The 20,331-nt window shown below is 40.4% G+C and overlaps 2 protein-coding genes across 7 annotated transcripts in view; one reads left to right on the top strand and one right to left on the bottom strand.

The window, feature by feature from the left end:
• Positions 1-4,038, top strand: part of KLC1 (kinesin light chain 1) — a 44,877-nt gene extending 40,839 nt beyond the window's left edge. For 4 of the 5 annotated variants that reach the window (XM_017807524.1, XM_017807525.1, XM_017807522.1 and 1 more), the window contains exons 15-16: positions 2,270-2,336; positions 3,676-4,038. In XM_017807524.1, coding sequence (XP_017663013.1) covers positions 2,270-2,336; positions 3,676-3,741 — 133 coding nt within the window. In that variant the 3' untranslated portion in view covers positions 3,742-4,038. The remainder of the gene's footprint in view (positions 1-2,269; positions 2,337-3,675) is intronic. The other variant, XM_017807526.1, reaches the window with a different exon arrangement.
• Positions 4,039-9,104: 5,066 nt separating this feature from the next.
• Positions 9,105-20,163, bottom strand: XRCC3 (X-ray repair cross complementing 3). 2 transcript variants are annotated; one of them, XM_017807531.1, is made up of 8 exons: positions 19,934-20,163; positions 18,452-18,564; positions 17,950-18,087; positions 16,850-17,062; positions 14,221-14,375; positions 12,743-12,955; positions 11,633-11,679; positions 9,105-10,567 (listed from the first exon to the last, which is right to left on the bottom strand). In XM_017807531.1, exons 2-8 carry the CDS (start codon positions 18,504-18,506, stop codon positions 10,345-10,347), a joined length of 1,044 nt encoding a protein of 347 aa, XP_017663020.1. In that variant the 5' UTR covers positions 18,507-18,564; positions 19,934-20,163; the 3' UTR covers positions 9,105-10,344. The 2 variants fall into 2 exon arrangements, with proteins under 2 accessions (XP_017663020.1, XP_017663021.1); XM_017807532.1 differs by having other exon boundaries at positions 17,950-18,042.
• Between the last annotated feature and the right edge of the window lie 168 nt (positions 20,164-20,331).

Raw genomic sequence — 20,331 nt, 5'->3', positions numbered from 1 at the left:
TTTTTGCTGTGAAATCAGCCACTCTGGGTAGAAGACTTGTGTGCCTCCCTCCTTACTGGTGCATTCCCTGCCTGTGTCTCTAGGAAGACTTTGTTTTGAAGTTGATTTACACCTCTTGTTCATACTCTGCTTCTGTAAATAGGAATTGATAGTGCTGGTCTGATTCTGAGTAAGAAGTGTTTGAATAGCAATGCACTAATATAACAGGATGAAAGAAAGACTTAGTTTTCATGCTGTTGCTTGATACAGAATGTTGAAGAGAATAAAGTGGAAAACTCATCAGGGAAATTTTCTTTACAATCATGCAAAAGCCTTTTTGACAAAAGACAAATATCTTAAAACTGTCCTTTGAAACATGCAATACCTGAAGCGAGGTATCAGTTCTTTATCATATTTCAAAATTCAGTTCTGTAATAATTTAACTTTGCTTAATCAGTGTTATTTTTTTCACTTTGAAAATTTTGACCATAAAGCAGAACAGTTAAGATTTTTAATTTAAAAGGGCAAACCAAGCTTTCATTATTGCCATTACTTATGCACCAGAAAAACAACTGCACGCTTTTTATGCAGTTGTGTTTGTAGCGTGGAGGGAATTAAAAGTGCATTTGCCAGACTAAATTCTTAAGTATGTTGTTTTAAACAAACCCAAACAAATAATCAACCCAAAAGCAAGCCAGTATCTCTGGTGTGAATAATTTTTTTTGATTGGCACTTTAGCAAGAACCTAAAATATGGGTGTAAATTATTACTGATGGATTTTCTGTTTCCCTGGAATGGTTTCCATAAACCTTTATGCTCTTTTGGAGAATTTTCTGTAACATTTTGTTTGTTTTACAGATTAACTTCCTTTGACTTCCACATATAACCTCTGTTGTACCTGTTTCCTTGAATAAATGAGAGGTGTACACCATGCATGAGTCCTTGCTTTGTTGTTGCTAACACTCATGTCAAATATTTTAAATTGTGTGCTTCTGGCTTTTGAAACATTCAGATGTAACTAGGAAAAACCAGTCAGCCTGTGCTGTGTGGCAGCTGTTGTCTGTGTTAGTGTTCTGGTTTATTGTCCTGCTAAGCTTTTGCTTTATGAAAGCATTTAAAACTCGTGCTTGACTTTGACTGTTAGTGGTCCTGCTTCAGTAGAAAGAAAAAGTGGTTAATATCTAACGTGATCTGTATGGATAAACCTTTCCACGTTACTGGAAGGCACTGGAAACTTTGCACAGGCCAGTTGTCTCAAGCTGTGGTAGCACTGCAGGGTTAGGGCTCGTCCTGTGAATTGTTCATCAAATACGTATTCAAAGCTCTCGTTTAGTAGTTTTGGACTAGTTAAAGAGTTAATGAAAAACTGGAGCAAACGCAGAACATCCTGAGTCATGGACAGAGACTGGGATAAAGGACATCAGACATTCCTGTTGTGGTCACCACCACCATAGGAATCTTAAGGCTGATGTTGAATTTCATTACATACACGTCAAAATGTTTTTGTTAAATTTTGTATAGGTTTGAAAAATGTAGGTAAATTAATAATCCTCATCTCAAACAGCAGCAGATATTGCAGTTAATGCAGTGATATTTTGACTGTCAGTAGCTCCTGTGTAGGTGATTGATTTTTTTCCTCATCCGTTGCTTTCAATACCATATTCCAGGGTGCTTTTTACCACTGCTTGGAGTGTTGTAAAGCCAAAAGCACAGCCAAAGTTAACAGCAGCAACCATCTTGTTTCTCTTCACTTAAAAATGTTTAAAATAAAGCATTTAAAAATGCTTTTTAAAATTGATTCTGAAGATGAGGCAGAAAACTAACTTCTGTTATAGCTTTTCTAGGGTAAATGCTGCCTACATGACAGACATACTTATGTTTCACAATTTTTTTTCCTAAACTGTCTGAATGTTTTGATGCTTTTGAAAGAAGCCACATAAAATTGAAACTGAGAATTAGTTATTTAAAAATCAATGCTAAGTTAGTGTATTAATTTGATATGGTTTAAAAATTGACATTTTTATTTTGAGTTGAAATTAAATTAGTTGCCTGAAATGTTTAAGCTCTAAAGAGCTTGTAATTTTTTGGGTTTACGTGTAATTGAGAGCCAAATATAAACATATTTGAAGTTCTGTAGTTACCTTAAAGAGTGTCCCTCAGATCAGTTCTGGGGCATTGTTCCCGCTCCCTTAACTGTGCATTGCTTGTTGTTGTACTTGTGTTTTTAGAGCTGTTAGTTTTCAGCCATTCTGATCGGTTTATCCTTGCATGTTCACTGTCCTGGTTGCAGCATGAAGCGTGCCAGTTCTCTGAATGTTCTTAACATGGGTGGCAAGGCTACTGAAGATCATTTTCAAGTAAGAAGCCCTACAATACTCTTACAGAAATAAATATCGTTAGTAGGGTTTGGGATAAAAAAGTGTGATAATAAAACAACAAACTTACAGTGATTGTAAGATCCTACTTCAGTAAGATGTTTGCAGCACATGCTTAAGGCATCATTGTGTGACACTTCTGTGAGTTATGCTTAAATTTAAGTAAGAGCTCAAGTCCATCCAGGAAGGAGCACTGGGTTTTATGGTACCAAGCACTCTCTGGCTTTGGACTTTCTATTACAGTGGATATGAAACTTGAATATTATGTTCTTGTAAAAGCAACTTAAAAATACAGGAACTGTTAAAGCCCAGATCAGTATTTTTTTAATTCAACCCCTTTATTGCAAAGAGCCCAGTTACCTTAATTGTTGTCAGGTTCCCATAAACATGACTTCAGATGTTTCTGAGGTTGGACAGGAGCAGTCTGACAAGTTTGTCTGATCTGTGTTGAGCTTCTGCTAATACAAGACCTTATTTTGCTTAATTGTACATGGTATACCCAAGTGCTACTACTCCCCACTGCCTGTTTTTACCTAACAAATCACTGTTTCTTAGATTGTCAAACGAGTGAGTGATGTTCTGCCTTCTAAACACTGCTGTGCATTTTACTAACACAGTAACTGCAACTAATTTTAGGAAGATAAAACTGCTTCTGTACTAACAAAGCTGTAGGTGAGGATCTTCAGCACCGTGTGTCCTGAAGCAGGAAAGCCAAAACTGTGTGGCTCTCATTTTTGGTGTAAAGGTGTCATAACTGTATTATCTCTAAGGAATGTACTGCAGAGTTTTCTGTTGTTGGAATTGTATGCAAAACCTTGCTTAGGGTGAGCTTCAGCCAGAAAAAATGCAGGGTAAAGCACAATTCTCTGCAGCAACAGCACCAGTGTTTCAAAGTGCCGTGCCCTAGATGCCCCTAGGCTGGATCCTTAGTGTGTATTTAATTGGTGTGACTTCCAGAAGAGGAGTTTATTGTTTGTGTGTACACTGTGATGTTATAATTCTTGTGAACTTCTGTGGTTCCCCCATCGTAGACACTCATGGCAATTCCCATAAATGGGCCCTTGCATTTCTGATAAGGCTTGGGTCAGGATTGGAAAGGTGTATGTATATACTTTACAGTATTGCTAGTGGAAAGTTGGGGAAAACCATGTTTATTAGAATATGGAAAATCAACCCCCTCCCCACCATCAACAAGAGCAGTTCCCAGTAGTTCCTTATATTTGCTTGTTCCTGTTTGTTAAAACTAGTAATTTTGTTTGTTTTCTTGAACCATCTGGACATTTGCTTAATGTATTTGTTTGTTTTTTTCCCCTCCACACAGGAACGAAATAATTGTCTGACAGACTCGCGAGCTCTGAGTGTCAGTCATACAGATTTGGCGCATTGAGATTTTGGACAGAAGCTAGTTAATATTCCTGTGTGAATAAAGAAGCACTGAGACCTTCAAAGCTTTGGTTCCTCATCCTTGTGTATAGGAACACCTAGTTTGTAGATGTTGTTGTTTTTTTTTTTCCAATGGACTGCTGTTTTTACTTTTTAAATAGGGACGGTTTTAAACACAGCATTAGTGTTTTCTTTAAAGGAAAACTATAGATACGTATTGCTCATTGCACTGCTCCCATTCATGCTACTTACATTGATTTCTTTAATAGATCTGAATATTACAGCAGCCAAAAAAAAAAAAGTGACAATACAAACACACTCAAAGCCTACTGAAATGCAGCGGTGTTTGAAAATGCAGGCAAAACTAAGGGTGTGTCTGGAAATACATACAGCGCTGGAATGAGAAAAGGATAAATTCGTGTGCATTGCTGTATAAATTCCAATTGAGCATTCTGTAGTGGGAGGGGCTTGCCCTTGCACCACTGATCCTTGTAATGGGAGAAGCCTTGGCTGGCAAAACGGCACTTAGACACGACTGACTGAACCACTAGACTGAGCTGTTAAATTTTACAGAAGCGATGGCTGGGGCTGTGTTACGTATGAATAGTGTGAGTAGCAACACCTGTGACCATAACTTTGCTAATGTAAGTCTTAGGGCACAATAGTCAATGGAGATAGGATGGGTTTTGTCCATCAGGAGGAAAGGAAAAGACCTTTACCTTGTGTGGTGGAAGAATATTCAAGTCTTGGACTGCAACTGTCCCAGAGCAGCTGCTGCTGCTCTCAGGGGAACACTGAGCCTCAGGTTGACTTTCTCGCTTGTCCACTGGAATTCACAATCCCATTCTCTGTTTGCTGAAAGTGCCCCAACGTTTCCTTATGCTGATCCCAAATCCTGCCTTTCTCCATAATAGCTGGTGACAGCAGAAGCAGGCAACTACACGCTGGGATGTTAATACACTGTGGAGTAGCTGCTCTGCAAACGACCACTCAAATCTTAAGGGCCTCCATGGAAGCACCAGATGGCCAAAAGTGATGGCAAATGACCTGTGTGACCACATATCCACATTAAATCCACTTAGGTTAATATATATATATACACATATATATATATGCTGTCTGTATACAGGACTGCTGCTGGAATTAAGTATGTATGTTTTAAGGGTTTTATAGACATTAGGATTTCCTTTTGCTTTTCTGTAAAGCTTGTAATTTTGTTCTTTTGTGAAAATTCTTCGTGGGAAGTTGGATGAGGAAGTAAAAAAAAAAAAACCCTACTGGTGTGCATACAAATGTATTTGTGGTCATAGTTGTGAGCTGGAAAATGCTGAACAAATTTGACTTTGGGAGAAGCTGGAATATTCAAAGTCAGCGGTAACTGAAGGAGGTAAAATATAGGAAGATACGCAAGGTTTAGTATTTGAAGAGGCTGTGAAAAGTCATTAGAATTAGCACTTAGTAGAAGTATTTGACTGGGTTTGCACCTGGTTTTAAGTTGGTTACAGTAACTGATGCAAAAAGGTGTCTTTGTAATGCACTTAACTATGTTTACCAGGAGGTACCGTCTGAGCATCTCTTCAAAGGAAGCTGCGTGTGGTGCACCTGCTATAGAGACAGTTTAGGAAGGGTGAGATACGATGCTGCTAATAATTGTGTAGAGGTTTTAGCACAGAGTAGTGCAATTCATTAGTGAACTCGAGCAGGAACAGGTTGTTGCTCGGTTATCTTAACAGTAGATACTCATATAATGTTGACTCTTGAGTTTTAATCTTTTTATTAAGAGCTTTTTATATTAAAAAAATATGTAATATATATACTTTTATTTTCCCCTCCCTAAAGCAAAACATGGTCTGTAGAAATTGGCAAATAGACTCTCTGCCTTGTCCATTGGCAAATAGACTCTGCACAAAGGCAGACTGAGCTGGCTTTGCAAAAAGAACTGTAGGTGAGGCTGCCAGGCCAGGGGTGCCCATCTCTGGCCAGGAGGCAGCAGGAGAGCCCTGCCCTAGCCTTGTGCCCTGAGACACTCATTCCAAACACCCCTTGGAGACCCCTTCAAACCAGCACGGTGCTCCTGCTGCAGGAGCAGCTCCATGGGCCGTGTTCCACTCGGGAGAGAGACCCTCACAAAAATCTGGCTTCAAAAAAACCCCCCCAAAACTATTTAGACACGGAACTGATTCAGTAATAAGGAATTACTTAAACTGAACAATGTGTTTCCCACATTTGTCTTTCAGGTTTGAAGAAAAATGATTTTTTGCAACCTCTCAAAAAAACCCAACCCAGTGTAAATAGCCATAAACTGTAACCATGCCAAATTACAGTGTACAGTAAGCTTCAGAGTGCAACACCGTGGTGTGTTGATGCTGATAGCAGGGGAACTTTCTAGTTCAGGATGTTGCTGTTGGTGGCATTACTAATACTGTGCTTTTAAATGTTTTAATCCTTTGTATAGATTTTAAAGTGTGATGGAAGGTTGTTGAGCTAAACAATTCTTACATTTACAAGGTTCACTTTATTTTTTCAGAGAAGAAACAAATTACAAGACTTCTTTAATCCATAAATCCCCAAGAATGGTAGCCAAGTCCTTACTGTTAGGAGCCAGTGAGCTGTTTGCAGTTTGAGAAGAACTTGTAAAGTAGAAAAACCAAGTTAAAATCAACATTCCCTGAGTTTGAATTGTGAATGAGTTACTGTCAGGACATGGTTTGTGTACATTTATATTTCAGATGGGCTTCTCAGTTCTGTTTTTCCAAGATTTTCTTTCTGGGTTTCCTCTGTTCCAGTTGTAGCTAAGTCTGCATAAGGAATACATCCAGAACATCCAATTGTGTAATTCCTGGGTGTCTTCAGCACCAAACTAAATCAACAGCTCTGATGAAACAGAAAACTAGAAAAGACTTTCAGAAGTGACAGACATCTTGTTAGGAAAACTGCAGCCTTGGTAAACAGTTGTGGGTTTAATCTGGCATTTTTGTCCTTGACCAGAATTTCAAGGGTGAACTTATGAAAAACATGAGAACTCCAGGTTAGGCCAGTTCCTCTGGATTGTCTGTGAGCAGTGGTGAATCCCAGGGTGTACAGCAGGATGTGGAATGAATCATACATGGAATTGTTACTGACAGAAAGGTGCTTGTTGCCCTTCTGTCTCTGGTTGTGTGCCAGTCTTTACCACTATTGGCAATATTTGGTCTTGAGTTTAGATCTTACTAAGTATTCTTGTAAAATGTACCTGTTTCATTATTTGCTCCTCCTCTGGAGGAATAACCAACATATTGTTGTGATATTTGTGATGGTGATTGCAGTACTGCAGTGATAAAACAGCACTTGCAAAACACAAAAACAGTTGGACATGTTGTCTACAGTTTGTACATTAAAATAAATGACACCCCATTCCCCCAAGTCCTCCTGAATGGTAGTAAATTAAAATGGTTTGAGCTTGAGAAGTATCTTTGCTTAAATTATACCATCTGAATCCAGAAATTTTGCAAGTAGTGTGTTTCACTTGTAAATATTTAGTAAAAGGGCTGTGCAGTGCTGCTTTGACAGTGTGTTTACAGTATGTGGTGAGTTAAGTTACTTTTGTTGTGCAGGTCAGGTGTCTGAAGGCTGCTAAGAGAATTGCATTTTTGGTCATGTTAGTCTGTACTGAGAGAATAAATGTTCAAAGATGCGCTGCTGTGAAGTTTCATTGTCACCGACTTACAGAAGTACACACTGGCTTTTAGTTCTTTTGTAAATAGTTAGAATTGAGGGAAATCTTGGAACATCTGCATTGGATTATTCCCCTCCCATGGCCCCAACTGTTCACAAACCCAAAACCCAGCAAAAGCAAAACTAGAAGAGCGTTCGTAATGTCAGTGTATCCTTATTGAGATCATCACCCCCATATATGACTTTCATGTTTGATTTAAAAAAGATAAATAAACCTTCCAGGACTGGCTTTCAGATGCTGCATTTGATCTGAGAAGTTACTTCTCCTCAGAGCTATGGATGAAATCCCACTGAGAGTTCACTTGCCTGTCTTACCCCATAAAACTGTGTTGAAAATAAACTTCCCCAAATGTTATCTGTAACACAGTAGCAAATCACTGTGATTTGAAGAAACTTGTAATGAAATTGTTTAGAGTGTTTTACTACATCTGTTTTGTTAATAGGTCAGTTGTATAAATTCTTTACCAAGTACAAATGAATTTGATTCTCCTTTTCCAAAGCAACGAACATAGAATATGATCTTTTTGCTGAAAAATGCCTCTTCAAATACATCACAGATCTGTAGTTTAATTTGAACTGTTGAAAATTTTTTCAAGTGTCATTTAATGTTTCTTTTCAAAGTGTAGAGAAATATTTAAATGTAGTCTTGCAGGATAAAGACTTAATACATTCTAGAATGTATATCATCTTTGTAAAAACTACTTCCGTTTTTTCTTGTATAGAAACAAATCTCAGTTGTGAAACCCAAAGATGAATAAAGCTGTATAAAGGGAAGGTTCTTAAATTGCATTTATTAAACTTCTGCTTCTTACAACCCTTTTGACAGAAGGGTTCAAAGCAGGCAGGTGCTTTGCTCAGTTCCCATGGGGGTTTGCAGCCCCAAAGCTGCACTTGTGTCAGATGGACATTCCAGGCTGGATGGGGGTGGGACTGAGGGATGGGACAGAATCTGGAGATGAACATTCAGCCACTACAGGTGACCGACTGAGGGCTGTGAGCTGAATGGGACAGGTGCATTTGAGAGGTTCAGGGTTTGTGTGTGATGATGAGCCAGAAGACAAACTCTAATTGTCCTGACTCAGCTGGAGAGTTAAGAACCAACACGGGCAATGACTTGACAGGAAGACTTGCTCAGGCAAAACGTTACCTCAGTTTCTGGGTAAAGGTGTTTTTCACCAGGTAAACTGGGACTTTGATTACAGACTCATCTTTGACTTTTAATGCTTATGGCTCATTCCTTGCAGAAGAATGATCAAAATATTACAGACTGAACCTTAAGGTGTGTGTGTATCAGACTGATCCATGTTCAGAACACAGTGAAGCCAACTCCTGGGATTGGAGCCCAGGTTTGATGAGGCTCCTCTGTAATGAATGTCCAGGTAGGAGTTGACTGACTCACAATAATCAGCTACATCTCTCTGTGGCTTTTTTTTTTCCAGTCAGTAGTAGGATGAGCGTTATATTGGGTACTGTTCCAGTCCCAGATACACAGGCCGGGGACAGAAGAGGAAAAACTGGAGTGTTACCTATGCTGCAGTAGTTGATCTCCATTGAATTGTTAGCAAGGAGGCACAGAAGGGAGGGATTTGAAGAGGTAGCCATGACATTGAGCTGTGGCACTCTCACTTTTTCCTTAGAGTACATAAAGGCTTCTACAGTTCATGGTTGGATTTTATTAAAAAACACCATCAAGCACAGTCGTTTCCAAATACAGAGAATTAAGACATTTTAAAAAAGCAGTTTAGAGAAAACTTGTGCTATTTGCACAAGGTCCCTTGAGATACCTGAAGGGGTTGCAGAAGCACTGAAAGCAACTCATCCTTTCTGCTTGCTCAGTTTCCTTCCTTCAGCTTCAAGCTGTGATTGTTCCTGTTCTCTGGAACTTCCCAAGGCAGTCACACGGGGTCTCTTTTCCTCGAGTCACAGTTGTCCCCTGAGAAGTCTTCTGCCAGGGAGTTTCCAGCTGAGCCAGCATACGGCCAGACAGAACTCCTCCTTTCTGCTGCCCAGCTGCATGCTTCCACATGAAAGGATGGTTGCATTTATCCTGAAAGAGGATGACTGGGAAAAGGTAGAGGAGGTCTCTGTTTCACTAATATAGTGTACCCTGGCCAAAAGACAGACCTGAGCTTTGTAACCACAGAACAAGGGGATGGGGGCTGTGGTTCATTATTTTTCAAATGAAAGAGGCTAAAGAGGCTTTTGCTATGAAGGGAGTGGGACAGGAAAGCAGGAAAAGAGTGGAAATAAAGCATTAGAAAAAATTGTAGAAGTGCTATGAAGCTGAACATGCCCATCTAGCACAAAGGCAGTACAATTTTAAATCTTACAGTAAGGCGGTAAAATCAAGTACATTTCTGGTATTGTATTTTTTAAAATCCAAATATTAATAACAAGTGGTTTTAAAACAGGACAGCTGCTTTGTGACAAAGCTGCCTTGTGTTATTTCAAAGAACAGCTATCCTTAATGGCAGCGTGAGGCCCAGAACCACCAGCAGGCAACATCAACTGATTGAAGTTGAGTCCCTTTGTGTCTGCAAACAGGGTACACAACTGCAGTAAATGCTGGTTCTAGATTAGTATGTTATTAAAATAAAATTAGACATCAGGTGTCCCCCAACATGGGGGTTGCCACATCCCACTTCACTGTGCAGCCTCCACCTGCCCACAGCTTCCCTCCTCCAGAACACTTCTCTCACCAGGACAAGACGAATATTCAAGTGTAAAAACATCTTTCACAATGCAGACAAGGCTAAATGTAGTCATACCATTGTTCACACACTTGACCATCCACTTCTCTCATCTAGGAGGAATTGCATTTTACTAGTAATTCTTCCTGAAGCATAGTTCTGATACCTTTTTTTGGAGCAGAATACTTCACTATGCAAAGGAGTTATTTTATCCCTTTTACACCTTCCAACTGTACCGTATAGTAGCAAGAGGATGGAGGAAGATGAGGAGCAAAAACTACCCTTAAAGTCCTCACACTTCCAGTGCAGTGTGATGCCACTCCAGATGCTTGTCCAGGCAGGGATATCCGGCTGGCCATCAGCCTCATCAGCAGCTGATTTGCCCAGGTTATTCCAAGTGCTGGAACAACTCTGTTACCCACTACCCTGTAAAGACAGTATTACACATTTCTGCACACACCAATTTCATGTGAAATATCTTCACTTCCATTGTAAGAAAACTGCACTGGAAGAAATTATCTACTGTTTCTCTATTGAACATTGTTTACCAAATTGAAAACCATAGTCTTAGCAGACAGAGGTGACAGGGTGCTCTCACAAAATTACATGCTAAGTTCTCTCTATGGCAAGGTAATGGCTGGAAGGGCTTCTATGCAGAACAACTGTCATTCTTCCAAATAGAGCCACAGGGAATACCTGCCTCTGGATGGGCCCCCTCTTGTGACAGGAAAACCACTAGAGAAAAATGATTGAACTGTAAGTGTTTGAAGTGTGTAACTGTTGGCCCTGGATTCCATTTGAGGGTATATTTAGAAATGCTGGGTAAATATAACACTGCATACACACTACTTTCAACCCAAAGTTTAAAATGATTTTGTTTTCATGGAGAAAGTGCAATTTCTCCAGTAAAAGAATTACAAGATAACCAGGTAAAAAATAATAATTCAATTTTATCCATGCTCTGTGTCAGTTTACGAAGCTGGTGGTCACAGAGGACTCCTCACAAACAGCCATTTATGTAGCACTCAGCTTATGTAATAAATCAAGGTTAAAGTCAGGATTCAACCAAGTATCTTTGAATCCTGTTAATATCCTGGTGTCAAAAGATAAAATTTTGGGTTTTTTTCTGAACCCACTAAGAAAGCCAACTGTCAAGGTTTGGTTGCTGTAGTTTTTAAGCAGACAGAAAATGTACTCAGTTGTATCAGAGATGAGATGCAAAAATACTCCAGTGTAAGCAAGGACACCAGCCATTAACTCCAGGGAAGTTTTCCTGCTAACTTGCTGCTGAGGAGTTATGACCTAAGTGTAGATGACAGCTTCTCCCCCTTTATAGCACATGAGTTAGTGCTGATCTCCAGCAAACAGCATTGCTGAGTAAATGCCCTACTGCCCTTCACACGCTCTCCTATTTATATTGGAGTTACAAAAAGTACAGTGTTCAAATGCTGCTGTGTTTGACATTGTTACCCTCTGCTGGGGATGACTCACCTACAACTGCACTGAGCAGCTTCCAACTCGCTCACTGCATCTGTCACCTAAAGCAGAAAAACAACATTTGCAGATGACCTGTGCTTGTGTATTTGCATTTAGCGAGCAGGAGGGCAGGGAAGGGAACAAAGACAAGAAAATCCAAGTTATTGGATCATACATGAAGCCAAGTTAGAAACCCCTTATTCTTTCAACCATAAGGGAGTTGTGAATTACAAGCTGAGTTTACAGTGCTAGAACTATTTAGCTAGCTACAGCCTATTTGAATTAAACTACTTCTAGATGCTTTGTTTGTTTAAAAAAAAGAAAAGAAAATACAAACAAAAAACCCCACACTCACAAAACTGTTCCAGTGCTGTAGCTGGAGTTAGAAAGTACTGAGGCCCAAATCTCCAAAAAATGTCCTGTTCTCAATGATTTCGTGACCTTTGGATTTCCCATCGGTGACCTGTCTGCACATTTCCTTACCCCTTTCTGAGGCCATATTCCAATTGTGAGTGCTTCACCTCCAGCATTCACATGCTCCTTCAATTTGTGAGTGGACTAAGAGCAGTGTCTTGCCTTGTTTTCTTAAAATAATATTCTTTTTTACCAGTATCATTGTGGCTTTTTTTTGTTCAGCTCATGTCAGCGCATGCATTCTCGTGCTTTAGTAATCTCAGCAGTCACACAAAAATGCTGAGTTCCACAGAAATGCAGCAAAGTCCCCGGTGTTTCACTGTCTCCTGGAATATAACTGTGCCTGCAGAGTTCCCAGAGCAATCCTGCTGGCAATGGCATTTGAAGCCAGTGTTAAGAAAAAACCCTAGTTATTTTGTTTTGATCTTTTGTGCAGTTGCTATACATACCTGTTTTTGTTAGCTTTAGTGGGCAACTTTTGAGAATGATAGCTTAAATAAAAGCTTAGATGATGTTCTTAAATTTTGAATAGAAAATTTACTAGTTTAAAGTACATCAGTTTAAGGAAGCTTCAGTTTCCATCAGTCATTAATACTCAGTTGACAGTGGTAGATACACCACCATGAAACTGGCACACAGAGAGTGCACCATCATCCTCCAGCCATTTATTAAATGGTCCCTGTAGAATAAGCAGCAATTTTGATGCCATACCTGATTAATGCACATTATTGGAGTCCTGAATCTTGTGCTTAAACTGTGAAGCTGTGCTCCAAAGGTCTGCAAATACCGAGCCTTCATGACGGACTCCGAAGCCCCGAACTCGCAGCGGAACAAGGCGGCGATGGAGTCGATGACCACCAGCCTCACCATCCCCCTCGCCAGCAGCAGGGAAAGCCTCGTGGTGATGCACTTGTGGAAGGTGTCCTGCCACACACACACAGCAGTGACACAGGGCAAAGAACTCCACTTGTCACACCAAGAGAGGAACTACAGGTATCGTCACTGCAACACGAGCTGAAGGAATTCCTAATCACGAAGGTGAACTTGTGGATCTTTAAGTCTCAGTAGTAAAAATTTTTTTGCAAACATCTTGTGGCTTTACTTAAGAAAAAAATGAGAAGACCAAACTGCACCCAACAGTTACCAGCAGCTCTGCCTTTTTAATTCTTTTGCTGATATTTCAAAATCTCAAGGGTGCAATACTACAATCCTAAGCACGGAAACTGCATCTACACACAGCAACAATGAATTGTAATGATCTGTCATGCTGGATTTACCAGTGAGTGTAGTGTTTTACTTTCAAAGGTATTTTAGAGAGATTTACATACTACTAAAGGACAGTTCTCTCCTTTTTACAAAAACATACTCTGTAGCTTCCAGAAACTACCATTAGAACTTTAATTAATATTTCTAATGAAAGGGACACGGAAAAGGTGGCTTAGCTGCTGCCTGGACCACACAGTGAATAAGTGTGAAGCAAGATGCTCTTACAGTTGCAAACTACAATTAAAAAACCCAATAACTGGAATGATTCAACAGCTGCTACTTCAAGCCTTAGAAAAAACAGAACTTCTGACATTCTATCAATAAAGAGCATACTCATGGCTACTTGAGAAAAGGCACAGAAATGGGTTTACAAGGCAAGAATACAGGATTGAGGTTCATTTATTTCCCCCTCCAGTTCTACTCTGACACTTTACAGGTAGAGGGGTAAGAGAGCTGCACTGCTGTGGTGATTCTTTGCCATTAGCCATTCCAGGCATCCCTTCTTGTATCCTTTCTTCCCATCTGCAGTTTAACTACTGTGGTGTTATACTGCAGGATAGTCAGTACACACAGCAACTTTTGCATATACACTTATATCCTGTCTCCAAACTCAATGAAAGTCTCCCCAGTACCTGCAGTAGAACTAGTAGCAGTAAGTCTACTACACTTCAATAAACATAATGACTTACAAAATCTACTGCATGACTCATTCTAAAGAAATATTAATACCTATCTTTCAATATATTTCATAGCAAAACTCCAGTAGTTCTTTAACAGCAAATTGTAGATTAAGTAGTATTTATTCATTACAGATCTTAGTTTACTCTCAAGCCTTTTGAAAGGTCTCCTATGTAAAAAAACACCCCATGGTTACTGGATTACAGTGTAATAATTATGCATTCTTGTTTTGTGCTACTACTTACTAGGTCTGCTGCATGCTCAACAAAAATACTGTTTCCAAATTTGATCTTCTGTATGATTTCAGCTGGAACATCTGCACGCAGCTTATGCTGTTGGCCTATGAGTTGCTGCAAACGTTTACTTGGGAATGCATCTTCTGTGCAAATGTAGACAGCTCCTGCAGCCAAGGAAACCACCTGTGATTACAACAGGGCTCTTACGCAGTTTTCTTAATAGCACAAAAGTAAAATAAGACATTCTGCACTAAAAAGCACACATTTGAACCTGGAAGTTCATGTTACTTTGTTTGCAACCATATTGAATCGATGATGAACAAAAACCTCAATCCTGTGACTTTCCTGCTTTTGCCAGGTTTTGCCTTTTTTTTTTGGTGCCTGCTGACACAACTGGATTTTGTCCTCTCCACTGGGTGATGCTCCTTGTACACAGCTGTGGAATACCCAGCCACCTACTCTGGGTGATCAGAAGTATCATATTTATCCAGCCTACAAATAAGAGTGACACTGTGTGGTCTGCCTGTTTCAGTTAGAAATCTAAAACACAGCACCAGACCATGAAGAAAATTACCTATCCCAGCCAAAAGCAGTACAACTAGTACAAGTTTTGATTCCTATGAACATCTTTCATGCACCAAGCCAACTCATTACCAAGAATCAGCAGCAAACACGGTTTTCTAATTCAGAATTTCAGTATGAATATTAATTTGTCCCATTATATTCACATATTACTTATGAATATGGGCATATAAAATAAATTCAGCCAATATGCAGCTGAACACAACTGACATTCCTGGAATGGCAGAAAGATATCCTGGAGGCAAAGGATGCCCTTGTTTACTTTCAGGATTTCTTTGCTGCCAACCTCCTAGCATTGAGAATTATAAACAAGAATAGCACTAAGTCAAATGCAGTAAATGCAGAATAAATCCATACTGTTTAAAGACACGTATTTCAACATCACCACTTAAGAAAAGGGAAGTTTCTAAGCAGTAAAAAAATACAACCCACTAGCACTCAGATCAATCCTATGCTGGTAGTGCTAGAGCTGTGTGAGAGTTTCTAAGCAGTGTTGTTCTCCTCAAGTTTCCTAAAGGATAAAACTCCTTGTATTTAACATAAGCTTTAATTTTTGTATTTCCCATCAGAGACTCAACACAACCCTTTATTTACAGACTGCAAAGACATCAAGTTTCATTTTCTAAGTGCTTTGCAAAGAGCAAAAGCACTTTTTGCTGCTATGACTGCGTGCAGCCTAACAGATGGCAAGATACCCCACTGTGAATAAAGAACAACTAGAATTAGGATTCCACCTCTTCTTTAGCTCTCCAACTTCAGCAACACGGTATTTCCACCTTCTATACCTTCGAGTTCTGTCCTCTGAGCCCTCCAAAACGTTCTGGTTCTCCATTCTATCCTATCTTCCAGGAAACACTTGGGAGCAGGTAGATGGGGAACACAGACGTGACAAAGCAAATGTAACAGCACTGAGTGTCTGGGGCATAAAAACCAGGATCATCTTCAAACACAAATAATGAAAAGACTTGCCATCCTGCAGGCCTACAAGCAAGACTATAGTCTGCTACAAGAGACCAGAGTGCCATTAGGATGTTGGGCACCTTCTTCTGTATGTCGTTCTGGTTTGTTCCTTTATTTCAACCTAAACAGGGAGAAGTGCTGGAGCAGGAATAAAAACATACTTGCATCCTATTTGCAGCAGTTAGCAGCACCACACAAAGGAATCAAACAAAATATACTTGCTTCTGATTAATGACATAACTTAGAGTAATGTAAGCCAGGGGCTAATTATGGCCCTTTAAGCAAGATCTTAATTTCTACATTCCATGATTTTTCCACATGGGTGGATATAGTTCAAGAAATTATTAAGTTTCCCCACAACAAACCACTGAGCTGCCAAATAAAGCCAGTGCTGCATGGAAGGCACTGAGAAAGTCACAGAGAAAACACACCTAAGGCAGACTACCAGGACACCAAACTCTCAGAAGTGACACAAGTTTCCTCCCTTTCTAAGGCACCATAGAATAGTAAAAAAAATAAATAAAATAAATTAGGAGTTAGATCAGTGTGACAGAAGAGGAAAAAATATACTCAAAGAATAAACCTGTATATTTAGAATTCTGCCTAAAGACATCACTTTGGCAAATCAAGGAAAATCACAGCTACAAAACAATGTTGCCTTCCTTCAATTACATTTCCATCAATTTTACTCTGTAAATCACTATTATTAATTTCAAAACCCCAACTAGGGAATATATACCATGTACCCAAGATGTTTGTGGAAAATTACCTGTCCAGCTGTTTTGCTGAGGTTGTTACCTGAGGATTCAATGGGTACCCATGACAGCAATACTTTTCTTATATTGAGTGTGTTTAGTTTAACCCAGAGTGGCAGGCAGGCAAACAACAGCCAACAGTAATTTTGAATTAAATTATCCTGTGCTGCAGGACATGTGCACAGCATGCTCTACTCTCTGTAAAGGTGCATTACTCACTAACCAACTTGTTACTGAGGTTAGACATGCACTGAACATGTGCATCTACTTCAATGATGTTCTTAAAGACAGTATATTCCTCTAAATAGCAAATTAATCAGTATTTACATTTCAGCACTTACCAGACTCTAATCCACCATATTTGTAAGGATACTGCACGCACAGGCACAGCTGTAAACTAATCTGAGTCTTCCCAGCAGAACTTTCCCCGGCAAGCTCTGTGATTCCCACTAAAGGAATGCCACCTTTCAACAAGTTATCCAGCACGGAACATCCCAGGCTCAGCTTCTGGTGCTGGGAGGTGAGATGATCATTATCTTGGTAGAGCTGAAGTGCTGCAGTGTTTGGGATTTTTTTAAATGATTTTAAAAAAAAAGAAAGAAAGAAAAAAGAGTTTAATTTATTATCTTTCTAACAGAGGCTGCCTACAAGGTTTATATCTACAAGGGATGCTTTCTTTGCTGATGGAGAATTTTCCTAATTCAGGACGGTCTTCTCCAGTTTCCTTTCCCCACAAAGCAACTACTGAATGTCTGTTCAAAAACTGGTAATTTACACTGAGCCCTTTTCCTCCTCTCAAACTTTTTTCCCTTTCTCTGCCTCCAAGGTGTCTCTATGGAAAGCTACACTCTGGGGAAACCATTGACAGCAAGGTTCAAGCCCAGCAATTATGGAAATGGAAAGCTATAGCAGAGTATAAAACAGCACAGCAGGCACCTGGCCAAGGCCTAAAGACATAGGCAATCACAAGAAAATAAACCTTAAGTACAGAGCTGTCATGAAGCATTTGTACAAGAGGAACTATTATATCCTGCTTGATTTGGAATGAGGTGTTTTTACCAAATCAGTTTATGCAGCTCTTAATATATAAGTTTTGCAACTAGTCGTAGTCCAAAAGGAAAATGGCAAGTGAGAAAGAGCATGTGAAAGAAAAAGGAAATATCTTGTTCCTCTAATTAAGTTTTTCATACTGGAGAACCATTTTGTCTTGTTTCAAGGCTTGATCCTGAAGAATGACACCCATCTATTTCCATCTACTCCCAGGTCTCCAGGGAGCTGCCCTTAGGATAGTCAAACAATTCACTACAGCGAAATAAAAACACTTGCTTTTTCATTTTTAAACCACATTACTGTGCCAGTGAGGAGCCAGAACCCTGTTTTCTCCCAGTGACAGTTATTTTAAGTTTTAAGTAGAACACCTTTTTTGTATTGACTACATTACCTGTGACCATGCTGTTCCTTCTCAGCGTGAGAGAGACTGTTTTCAGCAGGCACTGTATGTCTGCACTGGAGAGCTTCATCAATCTTTGCAAGTCTGCTCCAGAAAGGTTTAAAATCTCTTTTACTGATTTGATGTCAGCTGAAATCAGAAGAACTTTTATAAATACTTTTGGGCTGGATGACAGTCTTAACACAGGAAAGTTTTCCCAATTTCTACCACTCGTTTGCTTAAAGTTTATCTATGCTGCATTCTTGTAAGGTGGGCAGGCAACACTCACCTGGAATGTATCAACACATGGTACAGAGTTGTTTGGAACATGATTATTGGAGCATGGGCAAATGGCCTCACTTCTAATTAGTCAAAAATTTGTTTATTAAATACTTAATTATAGTTCTGAAGTGTTAATGTCCATCTACAGGCTTACACCCACAGACAGACAGTTAGACAAAGGAAGACACTGTAGCAGCAGATCTGTTAGTGAGACTTTGGCAAATTGAGTTACCTTTCTTCAAGGCAGCAACTGTTCTAGGGTTGAAGTCAAATTGGTCCCAGTCCATTTCCTGACACTGCACAGGGACGAGCAGAGCATCACACAATTATCTGTGATTAAAGCAGCTTTTACTGCAGACACATGCAAGAAAAAAATAAGCATAAATCAGTATCAAAAGTTTCTAGGACCTTTTCTTTTTTAACAACGTACATAACAGTTATCTTAGAGAAGTAACAATTATTCTGGGATTATTATTATTATTATATTATGGGAATTATTTTATATAATAATAATAATTACATATATTGATACAATAACTATTATTCTATTATGGGAATAATGTGGCCAGCAGGTTGAGGGAGGTGACCCTCCCCCTCTACTCAGCCCTAGTGAGGCCACATCTGGAGTACTGTTTCCAGTTCTGGGCTCTTCAGTACAAGAAAGACAAAGAGCTCCTGGAAAGGGCCCGGCAGAGGCCACAAGGAGGATCAGGGGTCTGGAGCATCTCCCTTCCAAGGAGAGACTGTGGGAGCTGGGTCTCTTTAGGCATGCAAATATCTCAAAGGTGGGTGTCAGAGGATGGTGCCAGATCCTTTTCAGTGGTGCCCAGTGACAGGATGAGGAGCAATGGCCATAAACTAAAACACAAGAAGTTCCACCTCAGCATGAGGAAGAACTTCTTTACATTGAGGGTGGCAGAGCACTGGAACAGGCTGCCCAGGGAGGTTGTGGAGTCTCCCTCTCTGGAGACATTCCAAAGCCACCTGGATGTGCTCCTGTGTAACCTGCTCCGGGTGACCCTGTCTTGGCAGGAGTTGGACAGGATGATCTCCAGAGGTCCGTTCCAACCCCAATGATTCTGTGATTCAATCCACTGGCAGAAGTCTTCTCAGATGGCTGTTTACATATATCCTACTAAAGAGTTCAGTAATAATCCTGCAGTTAAGAACTACTAGTAATTTTAATTGCCTGTGCTTCTGGACAGTGCTTTTGCTCTGAAGCTTGCAAATACACTGGACAGTCATTTCTACCCTGACACTCTTCACGTGAGCTTTTCATTCTCAAATAGAAAAAAAATCTCACACGTGCAATTTGGGAGGACCCACGACTACTCATGCATTGGACAGTCAAATTTATTACCTAAAAGCAAATTTAATATTAAAACGTTAAAATCTGTTTGTTTCTTTTAACAACATTAAACAGTTCTTTTAATACTTTGGTCTAAAACACAATACTCTCGGTGCCTAGAGGAGTACTGTGAGGTTCTCGGTATTATTCTGATAATGTTTATGAGGGACAGCGGCAGACACTCCCTCATAACTCCCAGGAGTTATGTGAGAATATATGACTTTATGAACTATCCCTTTTCCAACATGGGGAGGAGAAGCTGTGATGGATGCTGATGGCAGACCAAATACAAGAGAAGAAACAGTTACTTTGAAGCAATAACTATTTAAAGTTACATTCTGACAAGGGTTAGAAGCCGAGACTTACTGGAGTCAACCATGATTACGACGACCCTTGACTGAGGGGCTCCAAAACATTGCGCACGCTCCGCTCACACTGATGAGGCACCGGGGAGAAGGGAACACCGGGAGCGGGTCACGGGGCAGCCGGGGGTGTCCCACGGGCCCGGCACCAGGCGGGGGGAGCGGAGTGCAGACACACTGCGGAAGAACAGACAGACGGACACGAAACCGACCGCACCGCCTCCCCGCTCTCGTCACGAACCCCCGCAGCCAATCAGCGAGCAGCTCGCCCGCCGCGGGCCAATCAAAACTCCTCCGAGCGGCCGCCCCGGCGGGACAGCCAATGGCAGGGCGCCGGTCGCCACCGCCCCGCGGGGCCGAATCGTGCCCGGAGCCCCGGGCGGGCGCTGCCGCACCGGCCGC

The sequence above is a fragment of the Lepidothrix coronata genome, unplaced genomic scaffold (genome assembly GCF_001604755.1).
Source record: "Lepidothrix coronata isolate B3197 unplaced genomic scaffold, Lepidothrix_coronata-1.0 Scaffold19, whole genome shotgun sequence".
NCBI lineage: Eukaryota > Metazoa > Chordata > Aves > Passeriformes > Pipridae > Lepidothrix > Lepidothrix coronata.
This window is presented reverse-complemented; position numbering and strand designations above follow the sequence as displayed.